The sequence below is a fragment of the Chiloscyllium punctatum genome, chromosome 26, assembly GCF_047496795.1.
Source record: "Chiloscyllium punctatum isolate Juve2018m chromosome 26, sChiPun1.3, whole genome shotgun sequence".
Classification (NCBI taxonomy): domain Eukaryota; kingdom Metazoa; phylum Chordata; class Chondrichthyes; order Orectolobiformes; family Hemiscylliidae; genus Chiloscyllium; species Chiloscyllium punctatum.
In genome coordinates, this window is record NC_092764.1 from 56228593 (window position 1) to 56244003 (window position 15411).

Here is a 15411-nt window from a genome sequence, read left to right on the forward strand (position 1 = left end):
GTAATGGTGAACAAAGTGGAAAAGCAGTCATTATGTAGAGCCACTTAATATTTGAAGCATTCAGTATGTGAGGTCAGTTTAACAAAGTGAAAAGTATTCATTGTGAAGTCAGTTATTCATTGTGTAACAGCAGATTGCTTAATCTTTACTATTGGCGCTCGCTGATTGTAACGGTCACCTAATCAAAATATTTGTTGCCTTATCTTGGTGCTCCTCCCTGTAAAATGACTATATAATCCATTAAGAAATTGCTATTCCAGAGAAGACCGAGAACTCATGTCCCTGTGCACATGGGTGACCGTTCTCTCTCCCACCAGGACACGGAACAAAGATGAAGGAGGTAAAACTATACTGTGTCTCTGAGCATTTTGCTTCGTTTAAGGGGGAACGGGATGACAGAGGGTTGTTTTTCAGCCCGGAGGCCTGTGATCAGTGGAGTGCTACAAGGATCGGTGCTGGATCCATTCCTTTTGATCATTTTATATGAATGATTTGGATATGAACTTAGGTGCTATAGTTAGTAAGTTTGCAGATGACACTAAAATTGGAGGTGTAGTGGCCAGCGAAGAAGGTTACCTCAGATTACAACAGGATCTTGATCAGATGGGCCAATGGACTGAGGACTAGCAGATGGAGTTTAATTTAGATAAATGCAAGGTGCTGCATTTTGGGAAAGCAAATCCTAGCAGGACTTATACACTTAATGGTAAGGTCCTAGGGAGTGTCGTTGAACAAAGAGACCTTTGACAGCAGGTTCGTAGCTCCTTGAAAGTGGAGTCGCAGGTAGATAGGATCATGAAGAAGGTGTTTGGTGTACTTTCCTTTATTGGTCAGAGCATTGAGTACAGGAGTTGGGAGGTCATGTTGCGGCTGCACAGGATGTTGGTTATGCCACTGTTGGAATATTGCGTGCAGTTCTGGTGTCCCTCCTATTGGAACAATGTTGTGAAACTTGAAAGGATTCAGAAAAGGTTTACAAGGATGTTGGTAAGGTTGGAGGATTTGAGCTATGGCGAGAGGCTGAACAGGCTGGGGCTATTTTCCCTGGAGCGTCGAAGGCTGAGAGGTAACCTCATAGAGATTTATAAAATCATGAGGGGCATGTATAGGATAAATAGACAAAGTCTTTTCCCTGGGGTGGGGGAGTCCAGAATGAGAGGGCATAGGTTTAGGGTGAGAAGGGAAAGATGTAAAAGGATTGTGAAGGGCAACTTTTTCATGTAGAGGATGGTGAATGTATGGAATGAACTGCCAGAGGAAGTGGAGGAGGCTAGTACAATTGCAACATTTAAAAGGCACCTGGATGGGTTTATGAATAGGAAGGGTTCAGAGGGATATGGGTGAGGTGCTGGCAAATGGGACTAGATTGGGTCGAGATATCTGGTCAGCATGGACGAGTTGGACCGAAGAGTCTGTTTCCGTCCTGTGCACTTCTGACTGTATAACTAACCAATCTCAAGGTGTTAGAAATAATTCTTTAATCTCAACACAAATTAATATTGAAAAGTGACACCACAAGCCCCTCATTTTACAACTATATCGATTTTCTTAGAAATCTGAGGGGGAAGAACATCACTTGGTAATAAGCAGTTATGTTACTTTATTTGGGAACTAAAGAGGGGCAGACTTGTTTGGAGCTCGGATACTACTTGGTGCTCGATGTTGTGTTGACCTGTGAAATTAATTTGATGCCCATCTAACCTACACCATTACATCATTATATATGTCTAATGCCCACTTAAATGTCCTGACATCGGCTAGTCTACTACTGTTGCAGGCAGGCTATTCAATGCCCCTACTACTCTCTGAGAAACTACCCCTGACATCTGTCCTAAATCTACCACGCCGTAATTTCAATCTATGTCCCCTCATCTTGGCCTTCACCATCAAAGAAAAAGGCTCTCACTGTCCTCTCTATCTTAACCCTTTGATTATCTTATATGTCTTGATCAAGCCACCTGTCAACCTCCTCCTCTCCAATGAAAACAGCCTCAGTTCCCTCAGCCTTTCCTTGTAAGTTCTTCCTTCCATACCAGGCAACATCCTGATAAATCTTCTCTGAATCCTTTCCAAAGCTTTTACATCCTTCCTATAATGTGGTGACATCCTTCGTATAATGCAGTAAATTTTTTAAAAATAATTAGATATCTAACATAAATATGGCACTATTTGGATTCAATAACTTAATTCCTTGTAGAAACGCATCCTTATTTTCTATTTTTTCCTAGAATTATTAATGCAATTGACCTGTCTTACCAATGTGAATTGAATGCTCAGTTCTTGAATTAATTTCTATATAATTTAGGGTTTATGTTATGTCTAAATCTTCTCTCTTTCTAACTTGTGAATCCTGTTGTCTCTTTGGTGGGGAGTTATTTTATTGAAGAGAGATCCCTGGACCCTTGCAATATATGGGATGTTATAACCTGTCTGAAACTTGTGTTTTTTTTGGACAATGGTAAAAATGAATTTGTTCCTGTCCATAGGGAAGAATTACTCCAGATCTTCAGACTCATTCAGCGTCGTTTACATTTAGCTTTCTAAATCTTAAATTGTGAGATGATTAGGGGAAAATTCTGGATCCAGATGGTCCCATTAACAAGCTCGGATTATAATCTATAGGATCTCTTTACTTGGCCAAACAGTCTACTCACTGTGGCAGCATTACCTTCCAAAATGTTGCAAATGTGGTCAGTCCTGTCCAATATGTTAGACTACTGATATCCTGAGTTGGCTGGAAATTTGGCTTGCACGTTATAACCCTTTCCGTATAAAAGCTCTCCCGTCATATGATCTACTCCGCATTTGTAATGTTCAACTCTGCCATTTTAACACTTTTGTCCTCGTGTGAAAATATCATCATCCTCGTTCAGACTTCTTCTTTCATGTCTACCGACAGAGCACGCATCATGTTGATTTCTCGGCTAATCAGTACTCACCTTGGTGATGTCATCTCCCCTCACCTGGCGTGCCTAGACTTTTCTCCCCTTCTGCAGTTGCTCACTTAACAGGAAGTTTAAAAAACAACAGGAATAGGTAATATAGCCTCCAAGCCTGTCCTATCATTCATTGGTGTCATGGCAAATTTATGTCTGAATTGCATCAACCCCACTTTTTGCCATATCAAGAAGGCAGTCTGCTTGAGCAGCCCCATTTATTCTCTTCGCAACCAACTCACAGTGGCAGCAGAGTATACCACCTGCTCAAGATGCACTGTAGTAACTCACCAAAGCTCGTTTGATAGCACCCTCCAAACACATGACTTAGAAGAATAAGGGCAGGCGATACCAAGGAAAACCGCAGTCTTCAAGTTCCTGTCCAAACCAACACCATGCTGACTTGGAAGTATGTTGCAATTCCTTTACTGTTGCTGGGTCAACATCTGGGACCTCCCTTGTTCCCAGCTCAGGAAGTCACTGCACCCTTGGACTTCAGTTCCAAACAGACGACTCACCGCTTGGGCAAGTAGGGAAAGGCAATAAATGCTGACCAAACCAGCAACACCCATACGTCATGAATGAATAAAAGTTATTTATTTCCCATAGTGAAGAAGAAGCTGTTGATCTTAGATTTTTAATTGAGCTGCCACCTTTTTTTTTGGTCAGGTTTTCTACATTTCTAGAGTCCTTTGAATGGCCCATTACTGATTTTTAAGGTTATGTCCCCTTGTCCAAGAGACTCATTATGGAAAATGTTTCCCTTCTCTAATTCTAAAAATTCCTAAATAAAACTTTCTATCAAATCATCCATGAATCTTATATATCTCTAGGTAAACAAGCCTAGTTTATGTAATTATTTCTCATAGTGTAACCTTTGGGCCTGTGGTATAATTTTGAGGAATATTAATCTTTGTTTTGTATCAATTTTAATTATTGTTGAGGTCATTTCTGGTCACGACTTTGTCTTTCCTCTTCTTCTAGTCCCTGGAAAGTGCTTGCCTCAGCAAATTTTGATCTTCTAAACAGCATTCTTAGCTCTTACTGAGTCCTTCGACTTGCCAGAACTTCTCGAACATTTTGATACCTGTTCACCTGGCTTTGGCTCCTATCTGCAACCTCAAATTAAAAAGCTACTGACTTGAACATATTTAGCTCATATATGGGGGGTTTTGCGACAGAAGAGCAGAACTATTCAGACTATCTGAAGAAATCAATCCAATTTGAGAATAGTAACAACAAGAACTTCAAAGCAGGGATGAGAACAAGTGTAAGAAATTTGATGTGCTCAAATAAGAAGCATATTCGGTATAGACGGATGGATTTGATGTATGTGACCAGATGGAGTAGCTTAAGCAAGGTGCAGGCTGTTATAAAACCTAAATGATTCTGCTCAAGGATCAAACTAAATTATTTCAGGCTGTACTCAAAAACAAATTGTTTCTGAAGTCTATCCTCTGTTCACCACCTACCCCTTTTATATCATTTTAAATAGCTTACAGAATTCTTTTTCTTCAAGATTAATTTGGTGGTTATCCCATGATCTTTTCTGCCTCCTTGTAACCATCTCCTGTACCAGTTCTAACTCTTCATATTGTTTTGCCAATTCTCCATGTTCCACCTAGCTGTCATTACCTGCTGCCGCAGTTCCCTTCTCACCGATGTCTTAAATACTATTATTCCCATTTAGCTGTTGACAACTCTTGCTTCCTCTTGTTGCTGGCATTGTCAGTAGTTCATTTTCCTCAGTTATTGTATATCTCCCTAAATCTGGCATCTTGTTCTCAAAGAAGCATTGCAAGAATTTCAAGAAGCATGCTTTGCAAGCTGGCACTTTTATCTGTAATTGCCTTTTCCTCTCGGAAATCTTTTTCATGTTTCCAGGGTCTAATGAATGTTTCCTTCTATCCCTAACATTGGACTAGGGCAGTTACAATAAATGATATCTCATGACTGATGCATTATCCCCCTAGTCTTTGACCTGTCAGCTGCTTTTCACTTGACTGACTTGTAGCACTGTCCTGCAATGCTCCTCTTGTTTTCATGCCAAGTGAAATTATCCTGTTTGGATTGACTCTTATGTGCTTTATAATTCAGAGCTTACTCCGAATAATGACATCTCTCTCCTCTCTGTGCTGTACTTCTAGGAGTCTCTTGTGGAGTTATCTTGCTATTTATTCTTTGCGATGTACATGCTTCTCCTTGTTCATATTGTCTCCTTCCACGTGTATATTCATGTTCACTTTTTCCTCTTTCCCCCATCCAACTTGACACACTGAAATTATTTGTGTTGTTGGATTGCTTGTTGAACATTGTTTAGCCCTAAATGAGCCACAATTTTCAGAATAGATTTACAAGGATGTTGCCAGGGTAGGAGTATTTGAGCAATAGGGAGAGGCTGAATAAGCTAGGGGTATTTTCCCTGGAACATTGGAGGCTAACCTTCTTGAAGTTTATAATGTCATGAGGATAGGGTGATTTACCAAGGTCTTTTACCCAGGGTTGGGGAATTCAAATCTAGAGCACGTAGGTTTAAGGTGAGAGGGGAAAGATTTAAAAGAGATCTAGGGGACAAAGTTTTCATGCAGAGAGTGGTGCGTGTGTGGCTTGAGGTGCCAGAGGAAGTGGTGGGCAGTGGTATAATTACAACATTTAAAAGGCATCTGGATACGTATATGAATAGGAAGGGTTTAGAGGGATATGAGCCAAATGCTGGCAAATGGAACTAGATTAATTTAGGATATCTGGTCAACATGGACTGAACTGTCTCTTTCCATGCTGTATAACTGAGTTTTGTTCTTGCCATGTGTTATTTGACAGAGTGTAATTATGTTGTCATAGCTACGCTTTTATAATTTGTACTAATAAAATGCATTTTCAAAACTGTTAATACATTCATATTTAGTTCCATGCTGGAACTATAACCATCTTAATTCAAGACAGAGTTGCCAGTTTTAAGAAACTGCAGCTTTCCTTGCTTTGTGAAACAGAGTTTTGATCATTTAATGTAATCCCTTCTGTTATAGAGTCAACAATTGATAAGCAGAAGAAATCTGCATCGTACAATGGAGAATTGAATGGTTTGCTGGTTCCAGATCCAATTGCAGCTGGAGATGGGCCCATTCTCAGAGAATCAAACAGTGCAAATTTGGACAAGCTGAACCTACAGCAAAATCAGGAAATGTATGAGTTGTACTACTTTTTGAAGCAAAGTTGTTAAATGCGTGATTTTCTGTTTGGAAGAAGTATCTTCTAAATTAACTCACTTTGTTCCTAACTACATCTTTTGCCCTTGCCCCAGAAAGTGAGAGACAAAACACTCACTTGTGGGCGGCACGGTGGCACAGTGGTTAGCACTGCTGCCTTACAGCGCCTGAGACCCAGGTTCAGTTCCCGCTTCAGGCTGTGTGGAGTTTGCACATTCTCCCTGTGTCTGCGTGGGTTTCCTCCGGTTTCCTCCCACAGTCCAAAGATGTGCACCAATTCAGGTGAATTGGCCATGCTAAATTGCCCATAGTATTAGGTAAGGGGTAAATGTAGGGGTATGGGTGGGTTGCGCTTCGGCGGGTCGGTGTGGACTTGTTGGGCCGAAGGGCCTGTTTCCACACTTTCATGTAATCTAATCTAATCTACAAATGGAATGCAATAAAGACCTTTATTTGACCTTTTAATGGTGACTTCTCAGGTATACAAGTGCATATTTGGATTCTAGTACTTTGCCATTTCCTATTCAGGAAAGATATTCCCTTTCTGTGATCTGCCATCATTAATGTGAGATAGCCAATCTCAAATCTGAATGGAAATTCTGCCAATCTGTGGAGAATTTTTTTAATGTATAATTCAGTGTACTGCGTCAATGAGCAATGTGATCTTTTTGAAAGGATACTGGCCTACACTGATGTTTTGATTGTCTTTCTCCAGATACCTTACAGGTGATGACAGTTCAAATTGTGTTATAACTGCCAAAGAAGTGGAAATTGTGGCAAGCAATGATTCGAGCATCAGTAATAAGGCCAGGGGTAGCAACAAGGTAACAATGTACTAAAAATTTCTAATTAAATATATTAATTAGGCATATACTTTGGTTAATATTTGTTTGCTGTTACAAAATTGTATGTTTGCATTTGGAGTTGATCTCAGTTTTTCACCTCAGAAAAGCATTTTTACTTGACCTCGAAGCTGATGCATGGGAACATGCAGGCAACAACACCAGGATGATCTATATGACTTTTAAGATGTGCTCATTCAGAGCAAACCATGCATGAGGAATGACAAACAGCAATGAGTCCTCCAGCAAAAAGATTGAAGTATGAAATTGCTTCCAAGTTAACTTTTACTCCATCCTCAAATAATTGCTGCGATGGAGGAATTTGGTGTTGATGAGAAACTGGTGCAGGAGTGGATGAAGCAATCCTCTCTAAAAGATGCTCAAGACCAAGTGCACCATGAGAACAAGGACCAGCCACTGGTCTGATTTTGAGAAACATGTATCGTCATGGGTCCTTAAATCGTCAGAATGGTTTCATCACCGCAAATGCAATAGATATATTTGCATTTAAATGGGTCAAATCAAACCCTGAATCCAGCAAAGATTTTAGAGCAGTGGTTTATTAGTATAGAGTCTAGTTTTGCAATGAAAGACCAAGGTCAATAAGCCTTAATGCTAAAATTTGGTAATTCTTCATGCACACAGTGACAAAATAACACATATGTGTTAACCCATGTCGGCCATACGGATTAAATCCCTAACTACTAGGGTGTGGAGTGGAAAGGTTAAAAAAAATTTCTTGTGAAAACTGCTAGACATAACAAGATATGTCAGGAGGCAGAATGTTTAAGATATTTAATATAAAAAAAATTTAAAAATAGAGTTCTTGAGGAACTTCTGTACTAGTCTGTGACAGCTGCTGGATGGATGAAGTGAAGTTATGGAATTGATAATGTGTAGAACAGGTGTTCTTGTGGACCCTGCAAACGATGGTTGCATAAGTATGGGATGTGTTCAGACGCTATATTACCAATGAGGTCAAGAGGCAGCTGTGAAAAATAATATCCAAACTGCAGATGTGTAAGGTATCAAATGTTCATTGTTCAATGTTTGGATGTGTACCCCAGTAAGCCATTGAAGGAATATGTGGTGAGTGGAATAAGTCTAGGATATGCAAGGTATGAGTCCTGACCATAATTGTGCTTTAAGACATCAACAATGACTGTTGATCTGGATTGCTGCTTGGATCATGAATTTTTTTTTCTTTCATTTGCTACCCTAATGGAGCACTCTTTTCAGTGTCATGAATGGCTGTTCAATTGGGGATTTCCTTGAGCATGCATGGAATGGAGAAGGCATTTTATGCAGTGTGGTGAATGGCAGGATAGTCCTTTGCCAAGGCTCCATTATGTACAAGTGCATGATTCACATTCCAAAGTGCCATATATTTGTTTGGAACAGGCTGCCAGAGGTAGTTGTAGAAGCAAACACAGTTTCATCATTTCAGAACATTTAGACAGGTTCATAGATGGGATAGATATGGAGAGATATGGACCAAACACAGGCAAGTGGGACTAATTTAATTGTGAAAACTGGACAGCATGGGCAAGTTGGGTGGAAGGGCATTTTTCCATGCTGTAGACCTCTATGATTATGACTCTGGAAGGATTTTCTTTGAGGCTCAAATATAATTTATAGGTTATTATATATGATGATTTGAGATTAGAATACTGGAATAAAATGTTTTTTGACAAATTATATTGTTTGCCATCAATATGGGTCTCAAACAATCAGATCCGTGTAATGGTTGAAATTTAGTAACTTCAATGCAATCATCCAATAAAGCAATATTAATTTTACCTCAATTCAGCACTCTTGATATAATTCAATCTTTTTATTATTCTATGTAGTTTGAAAGCAAGTAATAACAATGTGTTGGTTAAAAACAAATTGAAGTCAAACATTAAAATCCTTATCTTGATGTCTGATCACAATTTGATACATCTGCAGAGATTGAGAGTTAGTGCTTTATTTAATTGCATGCCATTGTTAATTGCGATTCCACTGTGAGCACCACTGAGTGTGAATTACCCTGCTCATGCTGCAACTTAAAGTGGAGGGTCTGCTTTAGGAAACTATTCATTTAAGCATTACAATGAAATTGGAAGAAGTTGTGATTGAATTCTAAGGCATTTTGCAGTGGAAATTGATTGGGATCTCTTATTTAGTAAAATTTTTTTTATTTGCACAATCTTGTTTAATTAGTGCCTTTATTTTTGATCTGAATTTTAGGGGAAGTGCTCATGTAAATAGAGTGTCTAAACCAACATTTGAATTTCAGGTAGTTCTCCTATAATGCAGTAGTTGCATTCCTGTGCAACATTGTGTGGTAGAAAATTGCGCAATAGAAGTGATGAGGCCTTTGGGAAAAACAGGGTTAGGGACTCCAGTTTAGCGAACCTGTTCATTTCTCGTCAGTTACAGAAATGCCAAACTGTTCCAAGCAAAATTTCCCAATGTAGTGTTACAATACTGGTTCTTCATGGAGTGGAGTTTATCCAGAACCCGGCTGCCTCCCATTAAACATTGTGAAACTTCTGCAAGTTTCTTTTGGTATGAATAAAATCTTTTTTGAGGGGGTGGATAAAGTGCTGGGATGTTCTGAATGGCTAGAGGTTTTGATAGGTCTTGGTTTCAGAGAGAATGAACCTTTCAGATCTTCCCCATACCTTTCAAAAGGTGACTGGGTGAAGTTGGATCAGGCATAACTTGGGAATGGGTGGGGAGAGATGAGGGTCACTGGTGGTCTGTCCGTGTTTCACACCTCACCCCTTCTACCTCCCCCACCAACACACACAGTCTCTTGTAAAGTTAGATTAGATTAGATTCCCTGTAGTATGGAAACGGGTTATTTGGCCGACCCTCCAAAGAGTAACCTACCCAGACCCATTCTCCCACCCTATATTTACCCCTGACAAATAACCTCTAGTCCCATGTCTGTGTGGGTTTCCTCCGGGTGCTCCAGTTTCCTCTCACAGTCCAAAGATGTGCAGGTTAGGTGAATTGGTCATGCTAAATTGCCCATAGAGTTAGGTGCATTATTTAGGGAGAATGGGTCTGCGTGGGTTACTCTTCGGAGGGTCGGTGTGGACTAGTTGGGCCGAAGGGCCTGTTTCCACGCTGTAGGGAAGCTAATCTAATCTAAATGCAATTTAGCATGGCCAATTCACCTGACCTGCACATCTTTGAATTGTGGGAAGAAAGAGGAGCACCCAGAGGAAACCCACGCAGACATGGGGGAGGTGGGTGAAATGTGCAAACTCCACACAGTTGCCTGAGGCAGGAATCAAACCCAGATCCCTGGCACTGTGAGGCAACAGTGCTAACCACTGAGCCACGGTGCCGCCCAGTTGTTGAATTCACCGTGTGTTGAAGCTTCAGATAGCAAGCAAGTGAGCCTCTGCTTAACAAAAGGCCCTGCTTACTCTGCAGCATTTACCAGACATTGCTGTATTTGTACTTTCTTTCACTCCTGTCTCTCTCTGTTTCTTTCTGTTCCCGTTCTCCTGACCCCTCCCCAACCCACAACTCCATGCATGATCCCAGTAAGCATTCCAGCAAAATATTCCAATGTTCGCTTCCCATATCTTAGTTGCAGATAGAAGCAAAGCATACAGACATATGGACACCAACCTGTTGGGATAGATGCATGAGCAGAATAGATCACAGCCAGCTGATAATATGGAGAATAGAATTGCGTAACAGCAAACAGGAGTTCACTTTATACAAAAAGAAGTCTGCAATTCACAAATTGTGTTATAGCCAACAAGAGTTTATAAAATGCATGTTATAGGAGAACCTGTACATTATTTGTAAGTTTACGTTTCATCTCCTTTAAATTATTGATGAAAAACAAACATTTGGTCAAATTATAATATATTGCAGGACTGTGAATTAACTTCTTTTCCTACTATAAGATCAACTTAATCAAGTCCATTTTAGCCTAAGGTTTTGTTGAAGAATTTGTTAGATTGATGACTGAAGAGATAGAAGAGTTTTGTGGTGATGGGTGAAAACAGGGCAAGAAATGTTGGAAGGCTGGCAAGTTGAGATCAAACAGAATTAAGTTTGCAAGATTATTATAACAGACTGACAAACCAGTGTTCTGTGTCTTAGGTAAAAATACAACCTGTGGCAAAGTATGAATGGGAGCAGAAATACTACTATGGCAACCTCATAGCAGTGTCAAATCAGTACCTGGCATATGTCATCAGAGGTGAGAATGATTTATATATAGCAAATGAATAATGCGCAATTTCTGAAACTGCATGTCATAAGCTCTGTATTTTAGTTGGAATATTTGGGAGTGTGATCAAGCGTTCCTTTGGTACCCCATGCTGCAGTTTTTAACAATTATTGAATATTTAAATATTTAGAGTAACAATGAGACATCTTGGAAAGATCCTAAAGTTAATATTTTTGAATCTATGTATAATTTTAGTTATACATGCATTTAAAGTAATATATGCATTGAATAACTTTTAAATTTAATGACTGTGCAAAGTTAATTTTTAAAGACGTTCAGTATTAATTCATAGACGGTATATAATTTAACAACTTTGATTTATACATTTACATGGAAACTAAACATTATTTTCCTCTGCCAAGGGGCTAATGGTGTTGGCATGGTACGAGTGTTGAGTGTTGGAATGGCTGAACGAACTTTGCTGAAAGGATTTACTGAGGGAGTTGCTGATTTGGGTTTTGCACATCTCAATTCCAATCAACTGGCATGCGTTGATGAAGCAGGCAACCTATTTGTCTGGCAACTGAATGAAGAAAATGGGAAAATACAGTATCCTTTTGTAGACAATGAAAGCCTTGATTAAAGTACAGATATATCTGCCATATGTTGTTCTAAAGTTCATTATTATTACTATCTTGTAAAGTTACTTAAGTAATGAAATTGCAGATAAGTTTGGGAGAAGGATTCTGTGACCGCGAGGAAGCTTCGTTATTGTGCATAGAATATATGCAAACTCATGAAGTTTTGATCAAATGCGTGAAGATGTGGTTGAATTGTTCTATTTGAGGATAGATACCTGAACAATATTTATTAAGAATAGCGCAGATTAGTGAAAGACAGCATAGATTTGTTTCTCTTAAGGTGATGGAGAGTATTAATGGAGTTTGGTAAATTTGATGTCGTCCAGATGGATTTTAACAAGGTGTTTGAGAAGGTCCATCAAATATTCAGTTATGAGACTAATGAAATAAAATCACAGCAAGCTTATTATTGAAACCATAGCAACAAATTCAGGCGATGGTTTAAAGACTTGTGCAAACTATGCACTTGTGGTCAGGTAGAATGCAATTCTTGGAGCTTTGACTTTTTGATCTTCAAGCTTCTCTCTCTCTATCCTCTGATTTCTAGTTTTCTCTGCCAGATAGTCTTTCTTGGGGTGATCTTTTCTATCCTGGCTCATATCCATGTGCCCTCCTTCTGTCCTGTCATGGTTCATGTGAACTGTGAGGAAAACAATGGTAAACAGAAGGCACAGTTGGTTGATCAAGCATCTAGGTAACTTGAGAAAGTAATTTATGGAGTGTCTTAAATTCTAGAATGCACTGCTTGAAAGATTGGAGGAAGCAAATTCAACAGTAATGTTTAAGTGAATTGCATATTTTCTTGAGAGAAAAAATTGCAGGCAGCTCAGATTAGTTGGACAGTTTTACTTGAGGGAATGCACAATAGGCCAAATGGTCTCTGTTGTATATCTTAATGAGTTTAGAATATCTTTCTTCTGTGAAATTCAGATTTTTGTTTGCTATACGTTGAATATAAAGTTAATAATATAATTAATAGGTTATTAGTTTTAAAAATGACATACGGTAGTAAATAAGGCAATTCCTATACTTAAATGTTCAGGGAAAAACTCATCGTGCACATCAAGAGACCAGAGGGAACACCTTTAAATGCAAACAGGAGGGTTATCTGGTGCCCTTTTATTCCTGAGGAAAATGATGAAAATGATGAAGGAAATCAAACACTTGCTGTTTTACATGAAGATAGGGTAAGATGAATGGAATATTTTGAAATTAGTAATATTAGGATGTTACTGTTACCTTTTGTAACCAAAAGAACTGTCGAATCTCTCTGCACACTAATGGTTTTGAATCTGGAGCATAAATCTTTTGGTTAATCGAGGTGAAACGATAAAACAATTCTTTATTACCTGCTATTTCAGCTTCAGTTTGGTATTAGTTTTTAGTGATTTGGGTTATTTATTAACGGTTTACTAAGGAAAGAAAGTTTTAATGATCTCTAAATAGATGAAACCCAAATGAGTGATCTTAACATTAATGTTTTTGTGTCTTGCCATATAATGTATTTAACCATTGAGCTGTTGGGAGAACTCAATTATTATTATTTGACTTGGTCAATTAAGTTTAATTTCTTTGAGATTTTGTTTTCTGGTTGTAACTTAATGCAGGCTGAAGTCTGGGATCTGGATATTCTACGAAACAGTAATAGTGTTTGGCCCATTGAAGCAACTGATATAAAAGAAGGCTTTATCATTGTGAAAGGGCACACAGCAGTAAGTATAGATTTAAATGAAGTCAAAACCTAAATTAAACCTGTGCTTTATCTGTTGCTTGTTTAAATTTTATTATACTACATGGTTTGAGTTTCTCTTGACTTAATTATGACTAATCACATTTGTCACATGCTCAGCAGTAACAAGTCTGCGTACAAAAGCAAGAAAAGGCTGGTGCAACTAAATGGAGTACTTTTTAATTGTATTTATTTGTATATATTATCACACTTTGTTTTGAAAGATGTCAAACCTTGTTTGCCAAGCTTTATAAATGACATTTCCTGGATTGTATTGAATAGTTGGAACTAGTTGCAATCAAGTAAGACTCAGACGGTTTGCTCTTGGAACTGTTTTTCCTTGTTACAAGGCTGCTTACTTGTATATAATACTTTTATAGTGCTGAGACATTTCTGATTTTACAGACACAAATTTTCATGGAATGATTTCTTGGTTTAGAATCATAGAGATGTACAACATGGAAACAGACCCAAATGTCTGATTGTCTAGTCTTTGTGTTACACTGAAGTAGGGACATTAATACTCTTCTATTTAGTGAGATGTGGTAGATTTGGCATTGGGCTCCATATACTCACCTATCTCTCGTTATCAGAAGTCTATCAATTTCATATTTTAAGTCTAACAATGTAATTGATGTAGTTTTACTACTGTTTGTGATGAAGGCTTTAACTTTTTTAAGGAGAAAGTGAGGACTGCAGATGCTGGAGATCAGAGTGGAGAGTGTGGTTGCTGGAAAAGCACAACAGGTCAGGCAGCATTGAAGGAGCAGGAAAACCAATGTTTCGGGCATAAGCCCTTTATCCTGATGAAGGGCTTGTGCCCGAAATGTCGCTTCTCCTGCTCCTCGATGCTACCTGATCTGTGTGTTTCAAGCACCACACTCTCGACTTTCACTTTTTTTAAGGCTGGATTCGATAGTTTCTTAATTGACAAGGGAGTCAAAGGATATGGAGGATAGTTTGGAATGTAGAGGCCACAGTCACATCAGCCATGATCCCATAAAATGGTAGAGAAGGGTCAAGGGACTGAATAGCTTAGTCCTATCTTTTGCCATGTGTTTGTATCCTCCCAATGTTGCTTATCTTTGTGTCGTTAACAATAATATTTGTGTCAATGGCTTTGAGCTTCCATATTGTACTAAGAGTTGGAAATTGTCTTGAATATCTGGTTAAACAATTCTAAATAGTGTTTCGTTTCAGCGGATCAGTGAAGGTGCGTTATCTCCAGATGGAACAGTACTTGCAACTGCGAGCCATGATGGTTATGTAAAGTTCTGGCAGATCTACATAGAAGGGCAAGATCAACCAAGGTACTGATGTATAAGTTTGGCTGAAGATAGTGATAGCTGATCATGTTTTCTTTTAAAAGATTCAGCTAATATAATTTTGGCTTTTAAAATAAAAACACAGACTGTTAAATAATTGAAGGCCAAGTTACACAAAAAGAAAGGTCTACTGATTGAATACATGCATTTGTTCATATTTAATTGATTTAAATTGATTGAGGTTTAATAATGGAAAATCATGTTCTTTGACTTGTTTTTAACATTTCTAGTGCCTCTTGGAGTGTAAAATGCCAATCAAATTTGAGAAAAATATGTCAGCATAGTTATCACATGAAAAATCCTTTGATCCTATTGAGAGAAATGATGCCTCAGCTACCGAGGAAAATTACAAGCAGAGCATTGTTCAAAGTTACTTGATATTGATAATCTGTTTATTTTCATTATTGAAGGATGCTCAGCCTTCATTTGTTTGCTGTGTCTGTATCTTAGTAAAATGTATTTGAGTTTTGGTTTTAAAAAATACACCTTTTGTCAAACCTTTTGCTTGCACTCAGCAGAGTAATTTGCAAGGATCATAATTCAAGA

General features: G+C 38.5%; 1 protein-coding gene across 2 annotated transcripts in view; it reads left to right on the top strand.

Annotated features, from left to right (window-relative positions):
* The window catches only part of edc4 (enhancer of mRNA decapping 4), a 107929-nt gene that overhangs the window by 3392 nt on the left and 89126 nt on the right, over positions 1-15411 (top strand). For both annotated transcript variants that reach the window (XM_072547460.1, XM_072547461.1), the window contains exons 2-8: positions 5963-6119; positions 6858-6966; positions 11101-11200; positions 11593-11779; positions 12854-12998; positions 13419-13523; positions 14741-14850. In XM_072547460.1, the coding sequence (XP_072403561.1) occupies positions 5963-6119; positions 6858-6966; positions 11101-11200; positions 11593-11779; positions 12854-12998; positions 13419-13523; positions 14741-14850 (913 nt within the window). The remainder of the gene's footprint in view (positions 1-5962; positions 6120-6857; positions 6967-11100; positions 11201-11592; positions 11780-12853; positions 12999-13418; positions 13524-14740; positions 14851-15411) is intronic.